The following is a 19,702-nucleotide window of genomic DNA, read 5'->3' as shown; positions in this document are numbered from 1 at the left end:
CTGCTGGGGTCCAGCAACGCAACCACGCCCCTAAATAATATTTGCAGCTCGAAACAGTTTTTGATCACGTCAAGGCAAGACATGATACACACTGCTGTTTATATGGGAAACTTGCACCCACCTGCCTTATGAAGTTACAGAACTCCCGATCCACCTTCAGGTATTATCTTACCACCACGCATTTTTATTCCCATGCCATTATTTTTTTATGATTAGGCCACTGAAAATGTTTAATTAATAAAATACCTTTGTTTTACATTTGTGAAAATGACTTGCCATCTGTATGGTATTTTCACAGATGTAATGATCAACATTTTTGTAGATGTTTTCAAATAGCTGGGATATGCTCCAGCACTCCCGCGACCCTTGTGACAATAAGCGGCACAGAAAATGGATGGATGTTGTTCAATTTGAGAAATACGAAGGGAAAACGGAAACTGAAAAACCAATAAATTTACACTAGCGTAGCGTCAATGTTTACATAGGATATAGCTTTTATAAACAGACAGTTGGTTCACGGGAAAGTTGTCTTTTGAAAAGACTCCCAGTGTCTCCTCCCCGTCTCGCCGAAAAAGGGTAGAGGCGGTTCACTCACATCAGCATATACTTCTGATATCACAAACAAGTCATGTCGACCCTTTCTGAGCACAATCAGTACCAGCACCTCCACTGCTTTGTCACCATACGTAAGTAAACAGGCTTCCGTTTACCTATGCGTCCTTGATCGATTTTTCCTTTGCGTGTCAGTGGCCACTGTCATAATTTATTGGATGCTTCAATCATAACTCCGTTTGTGGTGTAGCGGGCCGGGTTGACTTGCTGTCGTTGCGCAGAACGTCCATGGTGTCTCGGAGACGAGACAAGCAGCATCGCTCGAGTGATAATGGGTTGACAAAAAGAAGAAAACAAGAAACGTGGCTTAATTTAAAATAATTGGTGGATGCGATACTATTTGGCCATATAAATATCTGCGCAAAGTCGCATTATTTGAGCAACCTGAATAACATTGTCAATAAATGTGCATAATTGTGTTCGTAATTCATTTGACTTAGTTTAGTGTCTGATGCGTTCAAGTGTTGTCGGGGATTTTTAGACATCACACGGCGCAACGCAGGAACTGGTTGTGTTTTTCAAGCACTGGACCAAATTGACCTCTACCAATGCACAAGCGCACATGCTTCTTATAATTTGTTTGTTATTGTTGCCTCTTAAATATCTACGCCACTGATCAAGAATGAATCCATCCATCCATTTTCTGAACCGCTTATCCTTGCAAGGGTCACGGGAGTGACTGGGGTTGCCTGCCAATTGCAGGGCACATGAAGACAGACAAGTCACACTCATAATCACACCTAGGAGTAATTTAGAGTGTCCAATTAATGGATGTTTTTGGGATGTGGGAGGAAACCGGAGCGCCTGGAGAAAACCCACGCAGGAATGAGGAAAACATGCAAACTCCACACAGTCTCAACACCCCTACTCGGGTGTCTTCGTTGTTTCCGCCTTCCCACCCTGACAGTCTCCACACCCCTGTCCTCAGAACTATAAGGCCACACCGCTCTGCAGCTGTGCCACCGTGCCACAGTGTTGTACAATAAAATCTGAATATGCGACACCAATTGGATTTTAAAAGAGAAAATACATGATAAGCACTCAAAATCTTGATGATATAACTAAAATACTGTATCTTACTGTGACCTCACTTAGTGAGCATCACTTGCTCATTGACATAAAAAAATGGCACCTGACATCTCCAAATTTCTATAAATCCAAATAAACCCTTAAACCCTTTTCGTTTCGTCCTAAATCTCTTATCACGCAGGATGAGTAGAATGTATGTACTGGGTGCCTTGTATGCATATCTAGTATGTGTTAAAAGAATTGTGAGTGTAGTCTTCCCAAATTAGTTCTTGGTTCCAAGAGTGAGGATCACTTGAACGAGACACCGGGACCCTGTCTCCAGATCTTGGTTTACACATTTGGTCTGGCTGTTGGTTTTTGGTGACTGTCTGAGGAAAGGCTGATAGCAGCCCCTATTAGAGAACAAAACTCTCTCCAGAACTGTGATATGAACAGGGACCCCTCTGTCAAAAACTATGTCACTGAAGAGTCCATACAACTTAAACATGTTACTTATCATAGGTCTGCCGTCTGTTTTGCGGAGGGGACTTTAGGTAGTCCAATGAAGTATACCATTTTGGAAAAATGGTCCACCACTGTGAGAACAGTGGTGTGACCCTGCGAAGCCAGCAAGTCTACTGAAATATGGGTCCACGGCCATTGAGGGACGTTGCCGGGAGGGTTTATTTACTGAACAAATGGGACACACGTTCACGTACTCCCTGATGCCTTTTTTTAAGTTTGGCAACCAAAAGTATTGCTCTATCACTTTCGGCCATCCCTGGGTGGCAAACTATTCAATTGGTATGAGCCCATTCGACAACCCTACCCCTCAGCGGGGTGACAACATACAGCCTGTCAGCTGGGTACCCTTCGGAGCTGCGAGAATCCTTCAGCACGTCCTTAACCCGAGTCTCAATTTCCCATGAGAAAACCAAGACAAAACATGCTTCAGGCATGATAGACATGGGGTCAGATTCAATTTTTTGCCTCTCATGAATTTGGGACATCGAATCTACATTGCAAATGCATTTCACTGTCATTGTACTGGTCTATAACGGGAACCGCGAACGGGTAAAGGGACTCTGTACAAACTTTACACAATGTCGGACGTTGTCACACTTATCTCTTACCTGTTCTAAATGAAGAACATTTTACATGTTGCACAACTCTTACAAGGAATAGTTCTGATAAATAGAAATGTCTCTTGTTGTTGTTGCTTTGTTGTACTTTGTTTTGTAAGTCGTACCAGGGGAGCACGGACTGCCGGAGAAAAATTCCTTGTGTGTTTTTACACACTTGGCCAATAAATCTGATTCGGATTCTGATCATCAATGCAGGGCCACAGGGTCTTGTCCTTCTTCTCCACAAAAAAAAAAAAACACTCCTGCCGAAGATAATGAGGGTCTGATGAGTCCAGTGGCCAGCGAGTTCTCCACATACTGCTTGATGGTTAGGTGTTCCAATGCAATCACATCGAGCTGCAATTTAGAGTCTCCAATTAATGTTTTATGTTTTTGTAATGTGGGAGAAAGCAAGAGTACCCAAAGAAAACCAAAGCAAGCATGGAATGAACGCCACATAGGAAGGCCAAAGCCAAGATTTGAGCACCAAAAAACTACAGAACTGTGAGGGAAATTTGCTAACCAACGACTTCACTTTAGTGCTGTTAAATGATTCTCATTTTTTGTTGATAACAGAATAGACATTAATTTGATTTAGATTTTAACGATGCTAAGTGAAAAGCGATTAATAAATAAAGGTTGATTTGATTTGCTATCCATTCTAAATGTACAAAATCTAAAAAAATCTTCAGATATTTTCAAATGGTACAATATGAATTCCCTTTGGTTTTTCCTGGTACAAGCATACTGGTTTCAATTAATCAGTGTAAGAAACCCAGTGATGATTGTGATGCTATAACAGACAGTGTTTGAGCATATGTGCTTAACTACAGGGAGTTACAATATGTTCAACATAATATGTTGGCCCATTAATAAATTAAAAAGAAATGCAAGGAAAACATATGGCCTTGTTCGGATTTGCCTTTGGCTTGCACTGTGTATGCGTAATGCAACGATGCTGACTCAAAATGGAGCAGGAGATTGTGAGGACGGAAGGAAGCAATACATGTTTCCAATGTGTGGGCTGAGAGTGGATTTGTAAGAAAAAGACAGTGTGGGCTGTAGGAGTAGGAGTTATGCACATGCCATATGCATGGTTTGACCTCATTCCTCTATGGCTATTACTGTTTTAGGCAGCACACACACACGCACAGGGACACATATATTTGAGAAACTATATTACAGTACGCAGCACAGCAAATAACTCGTTAATTGATCTGCCTCACAGTTCTGAGGAACTGGGTTCAATCTCGGACCTGCCTGTGTGGAGTTTGCATGATTTCCCTGTGCCTGCGTGAGTTTTCTCTGGGCACTCCGGTTTCCTCCCACATCCCAAAAACATGCAACATGAATTAGACACTCTAAATTGCCCTTAGGTTTGATTGTGAGTGTGGCTGTTTGTCTCCATTTGCCCTGGGATTGGCTGGCAATGAGTTCAAGGTGTACCCTTTCCCCTGCCTAATGACAACTGGGATTGGCTCCAGCTCTCCCGTGAGCTTTGTGAGGATAAGCAGCTAAGAAAATGGATGGATGGATGGATATTACAGTGCGCTGCACGGTGCACAACTGGTTAACTCACCTGCCTCACATTTCTGAGAACATGGGTTGAAATCCAGCTTAGCCTGTGTGAAGTTTGCATGTTCTCCCCGTGTCTGCGTGGGTTTTCTCTGGGCACTCCGGTTTCCTCCTACACCACCAAAACCTGCATTAATAGGAGACTATAAATAGCCCTGACGTGTGATTGTGAGTGTGACAGTTGTCTGTCTCCACGTGCCCTGCAATTAGCTACCGATTGGTTCAGGGTGAAAACTGCTTTCTACCCAATAACATGTGGGATTGGCTCCAGCACTCCCACAACCCTAGTATGGATAAGCGGCTCATAAAATGGATGGATATTACAGTGCCTTGAAAAGTATTTTTCTTTCAAAAACTCATTTTGTTAGAAACCTTGTATTTAAGTCATTTTTTTAGTATGAATTTTAAACAATAGAGCTGCACAAAATGTTTGATTTGGGTCCTCATTTGTTTCATATACAGTAAGTAATGATCTTTCATTGTATATGCATTCGTTCTGATAAGCCTCAAAGCCCGCAACACCAAACAAAGATGTACCACTAATTGACCACACCCATGGAGACCTAGGGGTTCTCCAAACAAGTCAGGGTTGGGTTAAAAAAAACACAAGATGGCTTCTACCAATGTAGCTGCCTTCAGTACGTGCTCCCTGTCTTGTTTATGTTTGAGTCTTTTTTTTTTCGACAACTCTCGCCAATTCCCTGAATCTTTTTCCGGAGTTCCTCGTTGGCCCTCTCCATGGAACGTCATGTCGAAGATGGTTCAGAGGCTTCCGAGCCAGTACACAAGTTGAACTGCGCAGGAGGACACACCGACTGGCGCTATCGTTGATTAATCCCACGAATCTACACTCCCTAGCCAACAAAATGGATGAACATCAGCTTCTGATCAAGACCTGCAAAGACTGTGGACATTCTCCCCCCCTGTGCTTCACGTAGATGTGGCTTTGTGGATACGTTCCCAATGAAGCCATTACGCTACCAGGTTTTCATTGTTCTCAAGCGGACCGCATCGGAGAACTAACACGGAATTTGAAAGGCGGCGGAATATGCTTCTATATACAGTAAATGAAAAATGATGCACAGACGTTACACAGTTAAGCGCACACTGCAACTCACCTTTGGAGTTGTTGTTCTTGAACTGTAAGCCGTTTTACTCGCCACGTGGATTCACCTCTTTCATTCTCGTAGTTGTTTACATTCCACCGCAAGCTCGCATGAACACCATCCATCCATTTTCTTAGCCACTTATCCTCACAAGGGTCGCGGGGAGTGCTGGAGCCTCTCCCAGGTGTCAACGGGCAGGAGGAGGGGTACACCCTGAACTGGTTGCCAGCCAATCTAGCATAAACACATTACTGCTAATTCTCGGGTAAAATCAGGTAAATGGCATTGAGAAAAAAACACCCTGATTCACGCCTCATTATCCTAGGAGAATTTAACACAGCTAAATAAAGCATGAACTCCCTAAATATAACCAGCACGTAAAATGTCAGACAAGGGAAAATAACACTCTAGACAACTGTTATACTTCCATTAAACACGCATATCGCGCAATTCCCCTCGCTCCCCTAGGTTCCTCTGATCATTGCTTACTCTACTTGATACTTACATACAGGCAAGCACTGATGTTCGCGACACCTTTGGTAAAATCACTTACAAAGTGGAATAGCGTGCCAAAATTAGAACTTCAAAGCTGAGTGTGTTTGAAAATTCAGTGAGCAGCCTTGATGAATTCACGGATATTGTGACTGCGTATGTTAGCTTCAGTGAGGAGGTGTGTGTACCAACAAAAATATTTCACACGTTCAATAACAACAAGCCGTGGTTTACAACAAGACCAAGGCAACTCCGCCAGGCTAAAGCGGTTGCATATCGTAGTGAAGATAGGACCCTATAGAATTGCACAAGAAAACAGCTGACTAAACAAATTAACATTGCAAGTAGGGATTATATAGCTAAACTGGAAAAACATCTTGACAGGTAAGAGATAAGTGTGTCAACGTCCCACATTGTGTTAAGCTTGTACAGAGTGCCTTTACTCGTTCGCGGTTCCTATTATAGACCAGTGCAATGACAATTGACCCCTCCGTGGATATTGCGCAATCCGCGTCACTGACCAATCAGAGGCCAGAGATCTGCATAGACCAAAGCCCGTTTTTGCTCCCGCCATTTTCTCTGACAACATTGAATGGTCCAGTATAGGTTTAGTTAGCGTTTTATCGCGTATTTGGGTTATTTAACAAAAAATATGGTTAAGAGGTGTAGTCACTGACTTTGTAATAGTGACGACAGGTATCCTGAAAGGCTAGTTGGTGGAGTTCGATTCGTACCCTTTCCAAAACCGAAGACCCAGTACGAAAAATGCCTTCGATGGATCAAACTTTGTGGAAGACCGCATCATCAACTAAATCCATCTAATATCAACCGGAACACATATGTTTGCACGAAGGTAAGCCCTATATTTGATTTTCAATACATGTCTCGTATAAATGAATTCGAAGTTCTTCGCTAGCATAACACTGCTGCGTGTGAACGATTGACACACTTTTTTTAGTCTTTGTTGAGCGATATTTAGCGATGATCGGATTGCACAAACGTATTGATTTCTTGCTGGCTCGCGACCGAAGCTTAACCAGACTGTGTTTGCACGAAGATATGCCCTAAATTTGATTTTCAATAGATGTCTCGTATAAATGAATGAGACGTTCTCCGCTAGCATAACACCGCTACGTGTGAACGATTGACACACTTATTCTTTGTTGAGCGATATTTAGCGATGATCGGACTGCACAAATGTATTGATTTCTTGCTGGCTCACGACCGAAGCTTAACCAGACTGTGTTTGCACGAAGATATGCCCTAAATTTGATTTTTAATACACGTCTCGTATAAATGAATGAGACGTTCTCCGCTTGCATAACATTGCTACGTGTGAATGATTGAATGAAATCAGAAGCATGGCGTCTCTCTCAGTTCAGAATGTATTGTATTGTATTTGCCATTTTTACTGTTTGTCTTACGTCAGTGCACGTGGCGTGACGTCACTTCAGGAGGCGTGGTTAAGTGCCCTGTACGGAGGGGTCAATTTCTCCGTAGCCCTTTCTAGCCGTGTTGAGTTGTATAATTTCATCTCTGGTGTCTTTGGACAGCTCTTTGGTCTTGGCCATGTTACAAGTTTGAGCCTTACTGATTGTATAGGGTGGACAGGTGTCTTTAAAAGTTAAAGACCTCACACAGGTGCATTTAATTCTGGATAATACATGGAGTAGAGGTGGACTAACCGGTCTTTGAGGGTCAGAATTCTAGCTGACAGGTGTTCAAATACTTATTTGCAGCTGTATCACAAATTGTTAAAATATATATATCACACATTGTGAATTCTGGATTTTTCTTTTTAGATTATCTCTCACAGTGGACAAATACTGTAGTGTGTTCAATAGTGTTCAAATACTTATTTTCTTCACTGTAAATCCCCTTGGTCAAATCAGCAAAATATAACAAAACCCTTGTATTGCATTTAAGACAATTTAATCACACATAATACGACAAAACAAAAAAAAAAATAGAAATACAAAGATAGTTTAGAAGTATGTAACACAAGCAAACTAGCCAAACGACGTATAGTCACCATAGTCGAATCCAATGTTCCAAATGGCGAATGTTATTTCCAGCGAATATTCCGGAAATGTCAAAAAGGCAGGTGGCGTCCATGTACGTGTACTTGTATGAAAGCAGCAGTATTCATGAAAACCTCAGTCGACAGACATCCATGTCCTTATAGGAACATTCTATAAATCCGACGACGTAAGAAAAGAGCTTCAGTCTCAGAAGGGCGTCAGAAAAATCAGAAAATCGCTCGTTCATCTGCCATAGAATTTGGCACAGCATGTTTTCTATGGCGACTGCCCCAGTGTGACATCTGCAAATGACATCACAGACAATATGGCCGCCTCTGGAACGTCGAGTCATAGTTGGGGTACTTTGTGCATTAATAAAATGCTCACTTTATCAGTTCGTATTATTAAAGTGGTTAATATTATATGTTTTGATAATACCTATTTTAAAATGTATATTTTGGTGTTAGTTGCAGTTTAAGGCACCCACGATGCATTTTGTAAAAAAAGCGCAGGTCACAAATTGTTAGATTATCATTAGTGCTTTACATTACTTATCCATTTTTAAAAATGTACTATATGAAGTATGCAATATTTGTAAAGTATTAGGAGTTTTTTTATTTTGGAAGTTTGCCACAAATGGGTCATGTAGCCCTTCGTATCATCGATGCTCACATAGTAGCCCTCAGCCTCAAAAAGGTTGGTGACCGCTGCTGTAGATAAGCAAGCAATTGGTAGAGAGAGAGAGAGAGAGAGGAGAGAGAGAGAGAGAAGCATTTAACATTCAATTAAATGGTGGAAAAAATGGTTGAAAGTTTGTACATAAACGTACATAAAAGTTTGAAAGTCAACGAAATGTTTTACTGTGAAGAATTGAATAAAATCAATTGACATGAGTATATTCAAGTAACTCACAACAGACCTGGAAGAGTACAGACCTGGTCTGTTTGGACAGTGCAGAAGGATTCCTCAGTAGATTCCGAGGACAGGGAAAGTGAATGGACTTTGTTCAGATGAGACTGTATGTCAAGCTAACACCCAAGAACAGCCCCGACATGAGAAATAGAGAGGATAAGAAGGGAAAAAAAAGTCTATGGATGAAAAAAGATTTTGCTGTTTGCCACCCATCAACTGTCACTATTGTATGTAAAGTATATCGTGCATGTGCAATGTTTTTTCCCTATTCAATTGATGAGGCATTCCAAACCCATGTAGCACGCAAGGAACTAAAAACGTTGAATCATATTGTACCATCGGAACCATCATTTTTCACTAGCTATTACAAACAAGCTGAATTTAAGAATAGTTTTAAGTGGAACACACTTTCACAGCTGCCAAGATCATGGGTAAAATCATGCATAAAAACAATGTGGATTTTTGCCCTTGTTCACAAAAGAAGCTGATCACTGTGCAGCATGTTGCTCAAAAAGATCGCAAGGGGATACCATGACTAAGAAATTGAAGGTTTAAAAAAAAAAAAAAAAAAACACAAACCAGAGGTTATGCGTGACTTTTTGTTTCCCCCCATGACAGGTGATTGGGCTGACAAGTTTCATGGCTGCCACTACATTTGTTTGCTGCATCAAAGCAGCATCAAATCTCTAAGCAATAATAAATTTACAAATCATTCAACAATTGCCAGTTGCTGGTCCAAAAAAAACACCGACACAAACTCTAGCATAGACTACGAGCAAACCCAGAAGAAATTAACAGGAAGGTTGGAGAACAAACTACTAAGAAAGCCCACGTGTGTGCGTGCATCTTTGTGATGACTAATGACTTGAGTGTTCAATCTCAATCCATAAAAAGGAGTCAAAAAAAAAATAAATAAAAAAACAGGCCAAACCTGATGAACAGTTTCGCAATGTACCTCAACGGCTCAGACCAGCGAATGGAAGGGATGGGCCCTTTTTTACTGTGCAGGCCAATAGTAATGTGTATAAACGACACTGTAGATGAAGGGTATTAGCTTTCATTTCCTTAACATTCTGGGGCCATGCACATGTACGCATCTTTTCGTGGGACAATACTGAAGAAACGACAGTGAGTGTACACCTTTTATAAAAGTGTAAATGTACTGACCTCTCAAAATTACAGCCACTAATGTCTAAATTGGAGGGGGGGGTCCAAATTTCACTCATCTCAAAAATTTGTGGCCATTTATTTCTATAGTATCTGTGCATGAAAAGGTATATGAACAATTTTTATAGAGGCCCCGTAGCTCAGTGGTTAGAGGACTGGTTTGGTAAACCAGGGGGTGTGGGTTCGTATCCCACTGGGGCCTCCACTCCCTGAGCAGGATTGCGTCAGGAACGGCATCCGGTTTAAAAATTGTGCCAAACATATATATGCGTTCATTTGAGATGACACGCTGTGGCGACCCCGAAAGGGACAAGCCGAAGGAAACACACATTTTGAGGCCCCATAGCTCAGTGGTTAGAGCACTGGTTAGGTAAACCAGGGGTTGTGGGTTCATATCCCACTGTGGCCTCCACTCCCTGAGAAGGGTTGCATCAGGAAGGGCATCCGCTGTAAAAATTGTGCCAAACATGTGTGCGTTTGTTCATCTGAGATGACACACTGTGGCAACCCTGAAAGGGACAAGCCGAAAGAAACTTTTGAGGTGTACTCATTTTTGTGAAATATTTTATATATTAAATGTGTAAAAATGTTAAAATTTTGGTTCTGCACCACAGGAAATGTGTGCGAGTCCACACAAAGATGGGTATAGCTTTGTGTGGGTGACCATTACCTCTGACAATGTGCTGCATAGAGTTGCTAGTTGCTCTGAGGCGTTATGACTCAAATCAGGGCCAGTCCAGGTCTGTCTAAGTCGTTCTTTCTCCAAGGTCAAAACTTCATGGACAGACTTGAGAGTGGTAAAAACTGCAACAATCATAAAAAGAGCAAGAGCTTAAGAGTTGAATTAGTAAATGCTGACAAAAAAGTAAATATTGAACTGCTTATTTCAATGAATCAGAGACACTTAATGTGTACATTTGTATGTGCTGTATGCAACTAAAGATCACTAAAAGGGGTATTAATCAAATTATCCTTCACTGCTACGTTGTGAGATGGTGGCGATATATTATTTTGAAACAGGATTTTTGCCACACCACCCAAGCATTCACCTTATCGTGGTGGTGGAGTTTATGTCCCCCTGTGGTCCTCCAAGCTACATTGTCTTTAAGGGTCCAGACAAAGGACTGCCCCCAATGATGAATAAAATTATTCAATCCTTGCCTGGACACTTGTCACCATGGCCCTCCCTCTACAGCCATGCCTGGAAGGGCCTTTGGATTGGCAGACTAGGGTTGTGGTCCCACCTTTTAAGAAGGTGGACCAGAGGGAGTGTTCCAACTGCAGGGGGATCACACTCGTTAGCCGGCTTGTTAAGGTCAATTCAAGGATGCTGGAGTCGACAGTACGTCAGGAATTTGAATACCGAATTCAGGCAGGAACAATGTGGTTTTGTCCTGGCCATGGAACAGTGGACTAGCTCTTCGCCCTTGGCAGAGTCCTTGAGGGTAGGTTGACAGTTCGCCCAACCAGTCTATGTGTTTTATGGACTTTGGGAACACGTTTGTGTCCCTCTTGGAGTCATGTGTAGATGGAGGGAAGGGGGGGTGCGTTGGGAGTATTGCGTACCAAACCCACTGATACAGGCTGTTCTGTTCACATTCCACCAATAAGTCCAATTCCTTTCCAGTGAGGGTTGGACTCTGTCAAGACTGCTTTTTTCCCCCCACCAATTATGTTCAAAACTTTTATGTACAATTTATAGTTCCAGACAAGGTGTACAGAGGGTCTTGTTTGGTATTAGTATTGCATCTATGCTTTTGGCTTCATCAAACCATGACATCCAACTCTCACTGGAGGAGTTTGCATCTGAGTGTGAAGTGGTTAGTATGAAAATCAGCACCCTCAAATCTGAGACAATAGTCCTCAGTTGGAAAAGGGTGGAGTGCCCTCTCCGTGTAAAAGATGAGATCCAGCCACACAAATGGGTGTGCTGATGAATCTTCTGTCTTGTTCATAAGTAAGGAAAGACAGGAGATCAACGGGCAGATGAGTGCAGGATCTGAAGTGATCCGGACTTTGTATCGGTCAGTTGTGGTGAAGAAGGTGCTTAAGGTGAGAAGCTCTCACTTTACCAGTTGATCTATGTTTCTACCGTCATCTATGGTCATGAGCTGTAGACCATGACTGAAAGAACAAGTTCCTTGGACAGGATATTGAAATTGATCTTACAGATAGGGTGAGAAGCTCTGTCATTTGGGAGGGGCTCACAGTAGAGACGCTGCTCCTCCACAGAGAGGAGAATGATGAAGTGGCTAGGGCAAATGATTAGTTTGACCACTGGACACTTCCGTTGTGAGGTGTTCGGCATATACCTCCAGAAGGAGACCCCGGGAATGACCCAGGACATGTTGGAGAGAGTGTCTCCAGGTTGGCTGAAAAAGTCTCAGGATCCCCCTTCAAAGAGATGGATAGAGTGGCTGGGGAGAGGAAAGTCTGTTTCCCCCTGCTAAAGCTACTTCCTCTGTGAGACAATCTCAGATAATCAGAAGAGAATAGATGGATGGATGATTGCTCATCGACTGGCTGGTTTTCGCCAGTAATTAGAAAGGACCCCATCAAGTTTAATGTAGAGTTAGACTGGACAGGCTATAATCAGCCATATTTGGTTCAAATAATGAATATTTGATTATTTAGCAAGTATGTTTATAAAATATAAAGGTCATAGTTTTAAATATTCTTGTCTTGGGAAAAAAAAATTCAGTCACAGACATTCAAAAAGAAAAGACACACCCTTCTGCGAAAGTAAGCAGATGTCCTGTTGGAGTTTCTTAGCCTCTGGTGAGGTGACTTGAGGATTAGACAGCTGCGAGTATACATAGTCCGGGATAGACTGAACAGACCTGAAATTGTTACTAAGGTGGCTGGATGTGAACTGGGGAGACAAATAAACAGTCCGAGACAGCAGTACTTTCTTACAACTGTGTTACTTTCTTTAAATGGGACCAATTGCGTGCCATTTTCTTGATATTTTTTTGTCAATTTACTTCCACTGAATTATAGATTGTTTCTCATTACCATGCTAAGGGAAGGATCACCAGTTTTAGGGGTTAAAAATCTCTCTCAAAGTTCAACCTATAAAGCAGATAAAAAATACATTTCATTTCGTAAAACTTACAACTCCGCCCATAGCTTCCACACGGGACAAGGTCCTGGAGTGACCATACATTTTTCCAGGCTTCTTCTTAGGTTTCTCCAAGAAAAGATTCTTTGGGGGGAGAGGAAATCAGTTCAAATTTTGGTCATTATAAGAATTTAAATTTATCACTAAGTTCCGGTAGAGTAAGTACATTATAAAGAATTATATAAATCACTCACCATACACTACAACCTTACAATGAGACCTAACAAGTACATAATGTACATGTATTTAAATGAATAAAGCAAAACAAAGGGCTTACCTGCATGCTGATGCGCATCTCCAGGTCAGTGTCACTGATTGGGAAGCCTCCTTCCAGCCAATGGAGTCGTTGAATGTGACTGGCCAGTTCTGTCAGGTCTATCTGACAACGAGTCAAGTCTGATGACAAAGAATCAATTTTCAAAGTTGTGGAAGTTGTGAATTTGTTTGCAGAGTATGAATACATTTATGTATGTTAGCAAAATATTTTTATTAATCACATTTGCGCGTCAAATGTGCGTAGGGTCTGCATACACATGATTTATACACATTTAGTGAATGAGGCCTATTGACGTTTGGATTTTTTTTTTTCCCAAATAGTGTAATTAATTTAAAACTGATTTGTAAACATTTTTTGTAATCTACACAGTCAAAATTATACATAGTCTCGCACATACCATCGAACTGTTATTTAGTTAAATGTCCCTTTCACATCAGCCACACTTTTACAGCAAACAAGCATTGGCCACTATTCAAAGTTGATATGCGCTCTATCCATTTTCTGAGCCACTTAACCTCACAAGGGTCATAGGAGTATTGGAGCCTATCCCACATATCAGGCAGGAAGCAGGGTACACCCTAAACTGGGAGCAAGCCAATGGCAGGGCTCATAGAGACAGACAACAGTCACACTCAATCAAACCTACAGGCAATTTAGAGTCTACATTAAATGCATGTTTTTGGGATGTGGGTTGAAACCAGAGTGCACGAAGAAAACCCACGCAGGCACAGGGAGAACATGCAAACTCCACAAGCGAGGCTGGGGTTTGAACCCCGGTCTTTAAAACTATGAGGCCAACACTAGCCAGATCCTTCACCGTGCCACTTGATATGCATTTATTACCATAATTTAGTGAAGTAATTTTTTTTTCCCCACCTGGGACTGACCCATGCCTAAGTATTGTGTAGTCCACAAATATTAAACGATGCTTAAAGGAATACTCTCTCGATAATTCATATGTACAATAAACCCTCCAATGTGAAATATTATTATATATTTTGGACATTAATTGAAAAAAAAAAAAAAAAAAGAAAATGAACATTTTTGAAATCCAAGGAAAATCTGAATATGTGACAGCTTTCACAGCCAAACATAGAAGAAACAATCTTGACCCCGTCCCTGACATTGCTGGTGCTCACCATTACAGACCATTCGTTCCAGCTAAGCCAAGATGCTGACGTGTTGTGCAACAAAACCGAGAAACACACCCAAATTTCTCCTTTAACCTCCCGTGGGGTTAACCTGACAGGATAAAGATGTGGCTGTCACAGTTGACGCTCGTTATATGTTTGCACGAAGGTATGCCCTATATTTGATTTTCAATAGATGTCTCGTATAAATGAATTCGAAGTTCTTCGCTAGCATAACACTGCTGCGTGTGAACGATTGCCACACTTATTCTTTGTTGAGTGATATTTAGCAATGATCAGACTGCACAAACGTATTGATTTCTGCTGGCTCGCGGCCGAAGCTTAACCAGACTGTGTTTGCACGAAGATATGCCCTAAATTTGATTTTTAATACACGTCTCGTATAAATGAATGAGACGTTCTGCGCTGGCATAACATTGCTACGTGCGAACGATTGCCACACTTATTCTTTGTTGAGCGATATTTAGCGATGATCGGACTGCACAAACGTATTGATTTCTTGCTGGCTCGCGGCCGAAGCTTAACCAGACTGTTTGCACGAAGATATGCCCTAAATTTGATTTTTAATCCACGTCTCGTATAAATGAATGAGACGTTCTGCGCTAGCATAACATTGCTACGTGTGAATGATTGAATGAAATCAGAAGCATGGCGTCTCTCTCAGTTAAGAATGTATTGTATTTAGAATCTATAATATATCGTTGATTTGAATGAAATCAGAAGCATAGAGTCTGTCTCAGTTCAGAATGTATTGTATTGTATTTGCCATTTTTACTGTTTGTCTTACGTGAGCGCACGTGGCGTGACGTCATTTCAGGAGGCGTGGTTAAGTGTCCTGTACGGAGGGGTCAATTGTGCAAAGGGAGAAGTTTAAAGTGAAGGATCATGCGGTAGTCTCCGAAATATATTATTAAATCTAATACTGACTGGACCAGCAGGATGTGAGTGAGTGTCCTAACATGACAAGACAGAGAAATACTAGGTTCGCTGATCAAGAATTTAACCCATTTGTGGGCAGCGTCCCATTTTTGGGACGTCATGATTTTCACACATTATATCCTTCAGTATATCAAAATATTTAAGAGTTTTAATCTGATTCTGATTCTGGTTTTTGGGACAATCTAATAAGAAAACCCAAGTACCCTCTCGCGGGCAGCATCCCATTTTTGGGACAATATTATAAATTAGTAAAGTTATCATATAACTTAACCATAAACTAAAAAGAAGTGTTACTTCCTTGATTGTGGCCTGTTAGGAGACGTTTATCTCAATAAGGCAAAAAATTGCCACCCTGCCCATGAATGGGTTATTGACTTAATTAGCAGAGGGAAAAAACTGTTCGAATGCCTGCTAGTTTTGACTTTCATTGATCTCTAGCGCTTTCCCTATGGAAGGAGCTGGAAGAGCTAGTGGCCAGGATGTGAAGGATCCAAAAGGATCCTGGCTGCTCTGGACCTAGTTTGTGTTGCATGCAAGTCCTCAATAGTGGGTAGCTTGGTGCCGACAATCCATTCAGCAGTTTTGATTGTCTGTCCCCATCCTGCCTCAAAGTCTACACAGACCAACTTGCTCCTGTCTTCACAAAGATCTTCAATAAGTCTCAAGTACTGTGTGAAGTACCAATCTGTCTCAAATGTGTCACCATCATATCGGTCTCCAAAAAAAGCAGCAGTCTCAGGTCTTAATGACTACAGGGCTGTTGCTTTGACATATGTGATCATGAAGTCCTTTGAACGCCTTGTGCTGGACCACCGCAAGAGCATCACAGGTCCCCATCTGAATCCACTCCAGTATGCCTATTGAGCTAACATATCTCTGGATGATCCCATCAACATGGGTCAGCACTTCATCCTTGAACATCTCAACAGCGAGGGAAAACTATGTGAGGATCCTGTTCATGGACTTCAGCTCTGTGTTTAACACCATCATCCCTGAACTCCGCTCCTCTAAGCTTCCTCAGCTCATTGTCTCGCCTCCCATCTTCCAGTGGATCTACAACTTCCTGACGGGCAGTACACAGCAGATGAGGCTGGGTGTCAATACCTCATCAACACCCTCCATCAGCAACTGTCAAACTCCTGAAGTTTGCAGATGACACCACAGTCATCGGCTTTATCAAAAACAGCACAGAGTCTGCATATCGACAGGAGACTGGAGCTTTGGTGTGGTTAACACAACCTAGTGTTGAACACTCTAATGACTGTAGAAATAATTGTGGACTTCAGGAGGCATCCTTCACTACAAGCTGCCCCTCACAGTCTCGAACTGTCTTGTGTCAACCGTCAAGACCTTCAAGTTCTTGGGAATTACAGTCTCACAGGAATTGAAGTGGGAGACGAACATCAACTCCATCCTCAAAAAAGCAGAGGAAAGGATGTACTCGTTGTAGCTTTTGATGAATCATGGCCTGCCACAAGAGCTGCTGAAACAGTTCTACACAACGGTCATCCAATCAGCACTGTGTACTGGCAACACTGGTTTGGGGTTACTACAAAAATGGACAAACTCCGACTGCAACGGACAATCAAAACCACTGACCAGATTGCTGGAACCACCCTACCCACCCTTGCACGCTTCTCGAACTAGATCCACATCTTGGCACCAAGCACTTCCAGCTCCTTCCATTGGGTAGGTGCTACCGATCAATACAAATCAAAACTAGCAGGCATTCCAAAAGCCTCTTGAAATTAAGTCATTAAATTCTTGATCAGCGAACCTACAATTTTTCGCCTTGAGCCTTTGTTGGGACACACCTTCACATCCTGCTTGTCCAATCAGTATTAGTTTGAGTACTATCGTATTTATTGTAAAGTATCACACGATTCGTCACTTTAAACTGCACCCTTTGCACAATTGTCATTGCACTGGTCTATAACAGTGAACCGCAAACAGGTAAGTACTGTGTATATATACTTGACATAATGTGGGGCGTTGACGCGCTCTTACCTGCTCTAAATGAAGACGATTCTGCATCTTGCACAACTCTGACTCTTATAAGGTACAATTCCTATTAATTGAATGTCTGTTGTTCTTTCGTTCGTTAGTTAGATTGTTCTTTGTCTGTTCTGAATGTTGTACCAAGGCAGCATCGACTGCCGGAGACAAATTCCTTGTTGCTACACACGTCGCCATTAAAGCTGATTCTAATTCTGAACATCCACTTCTTTCATCCATCCAAGAGCAGCATCATATCCATCATATTCCTCCATTCATTTTTGTGCTGCTTATCCTCACAAGGATTGCGGGAGTTCTGGAAACTATCCCAGCTATCATCGAGCAGGAGGCGGGGTACCATCTATCGTGGTTGCCAGCCAATTGCAAGGCACATACATACAGACAACAGTCACACTCACCATCACACCTAGGGGCAATTTAGAGTCTCAAATTAATACATGTTTTGGGATGAGGGAGGAAACCGGAGTGGCCGGAGAAAATCCACACAGGCATGTAGAGAACATGCAAACTCCGCAGAGGTAGGGCCGTGATTGGAACCTCGGTCTTCAGAACTGTTAGGCCAACGCTCTAACCAGTTGCACTGTGCTGCCCATATCCATCATAATCAAATGGAACTATGGAACAAATGACACCACGAAATATCTCCCAAGATAGCAGTGCCCCCCCCAAAACTAAAATTCAAGGTAACGAGGCTATGAATTGGGATGGCAGAACAGACATCAAAGTTAACACTGGAGGAACTACAGAGTTCCACAAAAAGGCTGGAGTTTCCAGCCATAGAATCACACCATCGATGCAAAATATGTACCTGAAATTTGAAGGAGCTGGAGTAGTATTCCTTTGAGAGATTGAAAAAAAATACCAGTGGAAAGTTATAGAAACTCGCAGGTACTTGTTAAAAAAGAACTTGCAGGAGTGATTGCAGCAAAAGGTGGCTCAACAACATACCGGCAGTGAATATAATCAGGGCAATAAATATTGGGACAATGGAAATTCTCATCTTTTGTCTCTTAAAACCACCAAAATAAATATTTAATCAAACAAATTAGATGTGCTTTATCTCCAGAAGTGCAGCTTTAATTGGAGGGTAGTTACATCCAAGTTAGGTGAACAGTGTAGGAATGACGATTTATTAAAGGAACGACAGTTTATTTATTGTACCTGTGTACATGTGTTTTATGTTAAAGCCTCCTCCTGAATGTGTTCTCTTGACCAAAACTACTATTTTATTCTTTAACAGTTACTGTAGATGGAGGTATTTGGCTCAGCAGAGCTTGAGCTATTGGGAGGTGGCGAAAGGCTTCGGGATGACTTGGACATGACACCGATCAGCTGGTCAGCTGATCATTTTCAAGATGACACATACGCAGAATCAGGATTGGCTGTAGCTGGAGCTTATCATAACATTAAGACCCGTCTTGCCAATTTGGAGAAGGAGAACAGCAGCATCAAGAGAAAACTCCAACAGTATGAGGTCAAGGTGCAAAATAATACACACACACACACACACACACACACTGAAACATTGAATATATGAACTTCATGCCAATTCAATCAATGTATCTTATCTTATCTTCTCTCTTTTAAAATACTCGTATTGCAAACAGTTTCCAATGATCAATACATTTGGAGAAGAGAGAGTATACTTTTCTTGTCAGCCAATTATTAAAGACAACAACATCCAATTAGAAACATCCAACCTGCAACACAGGATCAACACTCTCACCCAAGAGGTAAGGTTGGCTCATAATGTTATTACTATCAACTACTACCATTTGAATGACACTGAAAACATTCTACTAGGAGGCGTATTGTATTGTTCTGCTCATTGCTTTCATTTCGTCAGCATGTACGTACTTTTAGTTGCTCTGGATACAGATTAAAAGTAAATAGGGAATTTAAGATAATTTCTGTATTTACTTGTGAAGTATAAGTAAAATTGTTAATGTTTGCATAAAATCATCCTCTATACTGATGGGGTTGGGGGGGGGGGACACAAACCTTTTTTCACTGTTGGGAGTGTTTTGGACAGGTGATGAGCCGTCTCTGCTTTTCTCCATACATACTCCAAAGAATTAAGGCCAAAAAGTTCAATCCAGGTCGCATCAGACCAGTGAAATTTATTTCTCACCATCTTGGAGTCCATCATTTATTTATTTATTTTTTTTAACAAACTCCATT

The 19,702-nt window shown here is 41.6% G+C and overlaps 2 protein-coding genes across 9 annotated transcripts in view; one reads left to right on the top strand and one right to left on the bottom strand.

Moving 5' to 3' along the window:
* Window positions 1–35: 35 nt before the first annotated feature.
* LOC133514969 (TANK-binding kinase 1-binding protein 1-like) overlaps window positions 36–19,702 on the top strand; it is a 50,391-nt gene continuing 30,724 nt past the window's right edge. For 2 of the 8 annotated variants that reach the window (XM_061847130.1, XM_061847126.1), the window contains exons 1-3: window positions 13,794–14,714; window positions 18,762–19,001; window positions 19,129–19,254. In XM_061847130.1, the coding sequence (XP_061703114.1) occupies window positions 18,771–19,001; window positions 19,129–19,254 (357 nt within the window). In that variant the 5' untranslated portion in view covers window positions 13,794–14,714; window positions 18,762–18,770. Of the gene's footprint in view, window positions 161–607; window positions 687–6,604; window positions 6,771–13,793; window positions 14,715–18,761; window positions 19,002–19,128; window positions 19,255–19,702 lie in introns of those variants that run through there. The other 6 variants (XM_061847133.1, XM_061847132.1, XM_061847129.1 and 3 more) reach the window with 5 other exon arrangements.
* Window positions 8,469–14,306, bottom strand: LOC133514589 (oxysterol-binding protein-related protein 6-like). Its single transcript, XM_061846406.1, has 7 exons — window positions 14,303–14,306; window positions 13,416–13,534; window positions 13,133–13,222; window positions 12,748–12,889; window positions 10,688–10,821; window positions 8,874–8,966; window positions 8,469–8,648 (listed from the first exon to the last, which is right to left on the bottom strand). Exons 1-7 carry the CDS (start codon window positions 14,304–14,306, stop codon window positions 8,607–8,609), a joined length of 624 nt encoding a protein of 207 aa, XP_061702390.1. The 3' UTR covers window positions 8,469–8,606.

This window comes from Syngnathoides biaculeatus, chromosome 16, assembly GCF_019802595.1.
Source record: "Syngnathoides biaculeatus isolate LvHL_M chromosome 16, ASM1980259v1, whole genome shotgun sequence".
Classification (NCBI taxonomy): Eukaryota; Metazoa; Chordata; class Actinopteri; order Syngnathiformes; family Syngnathidae; genus Syngnathoides; species Syngnathoides biaculeatus.
This window is presented reverse-complemented; position numbering and strand designations above follow the sequence as displayed.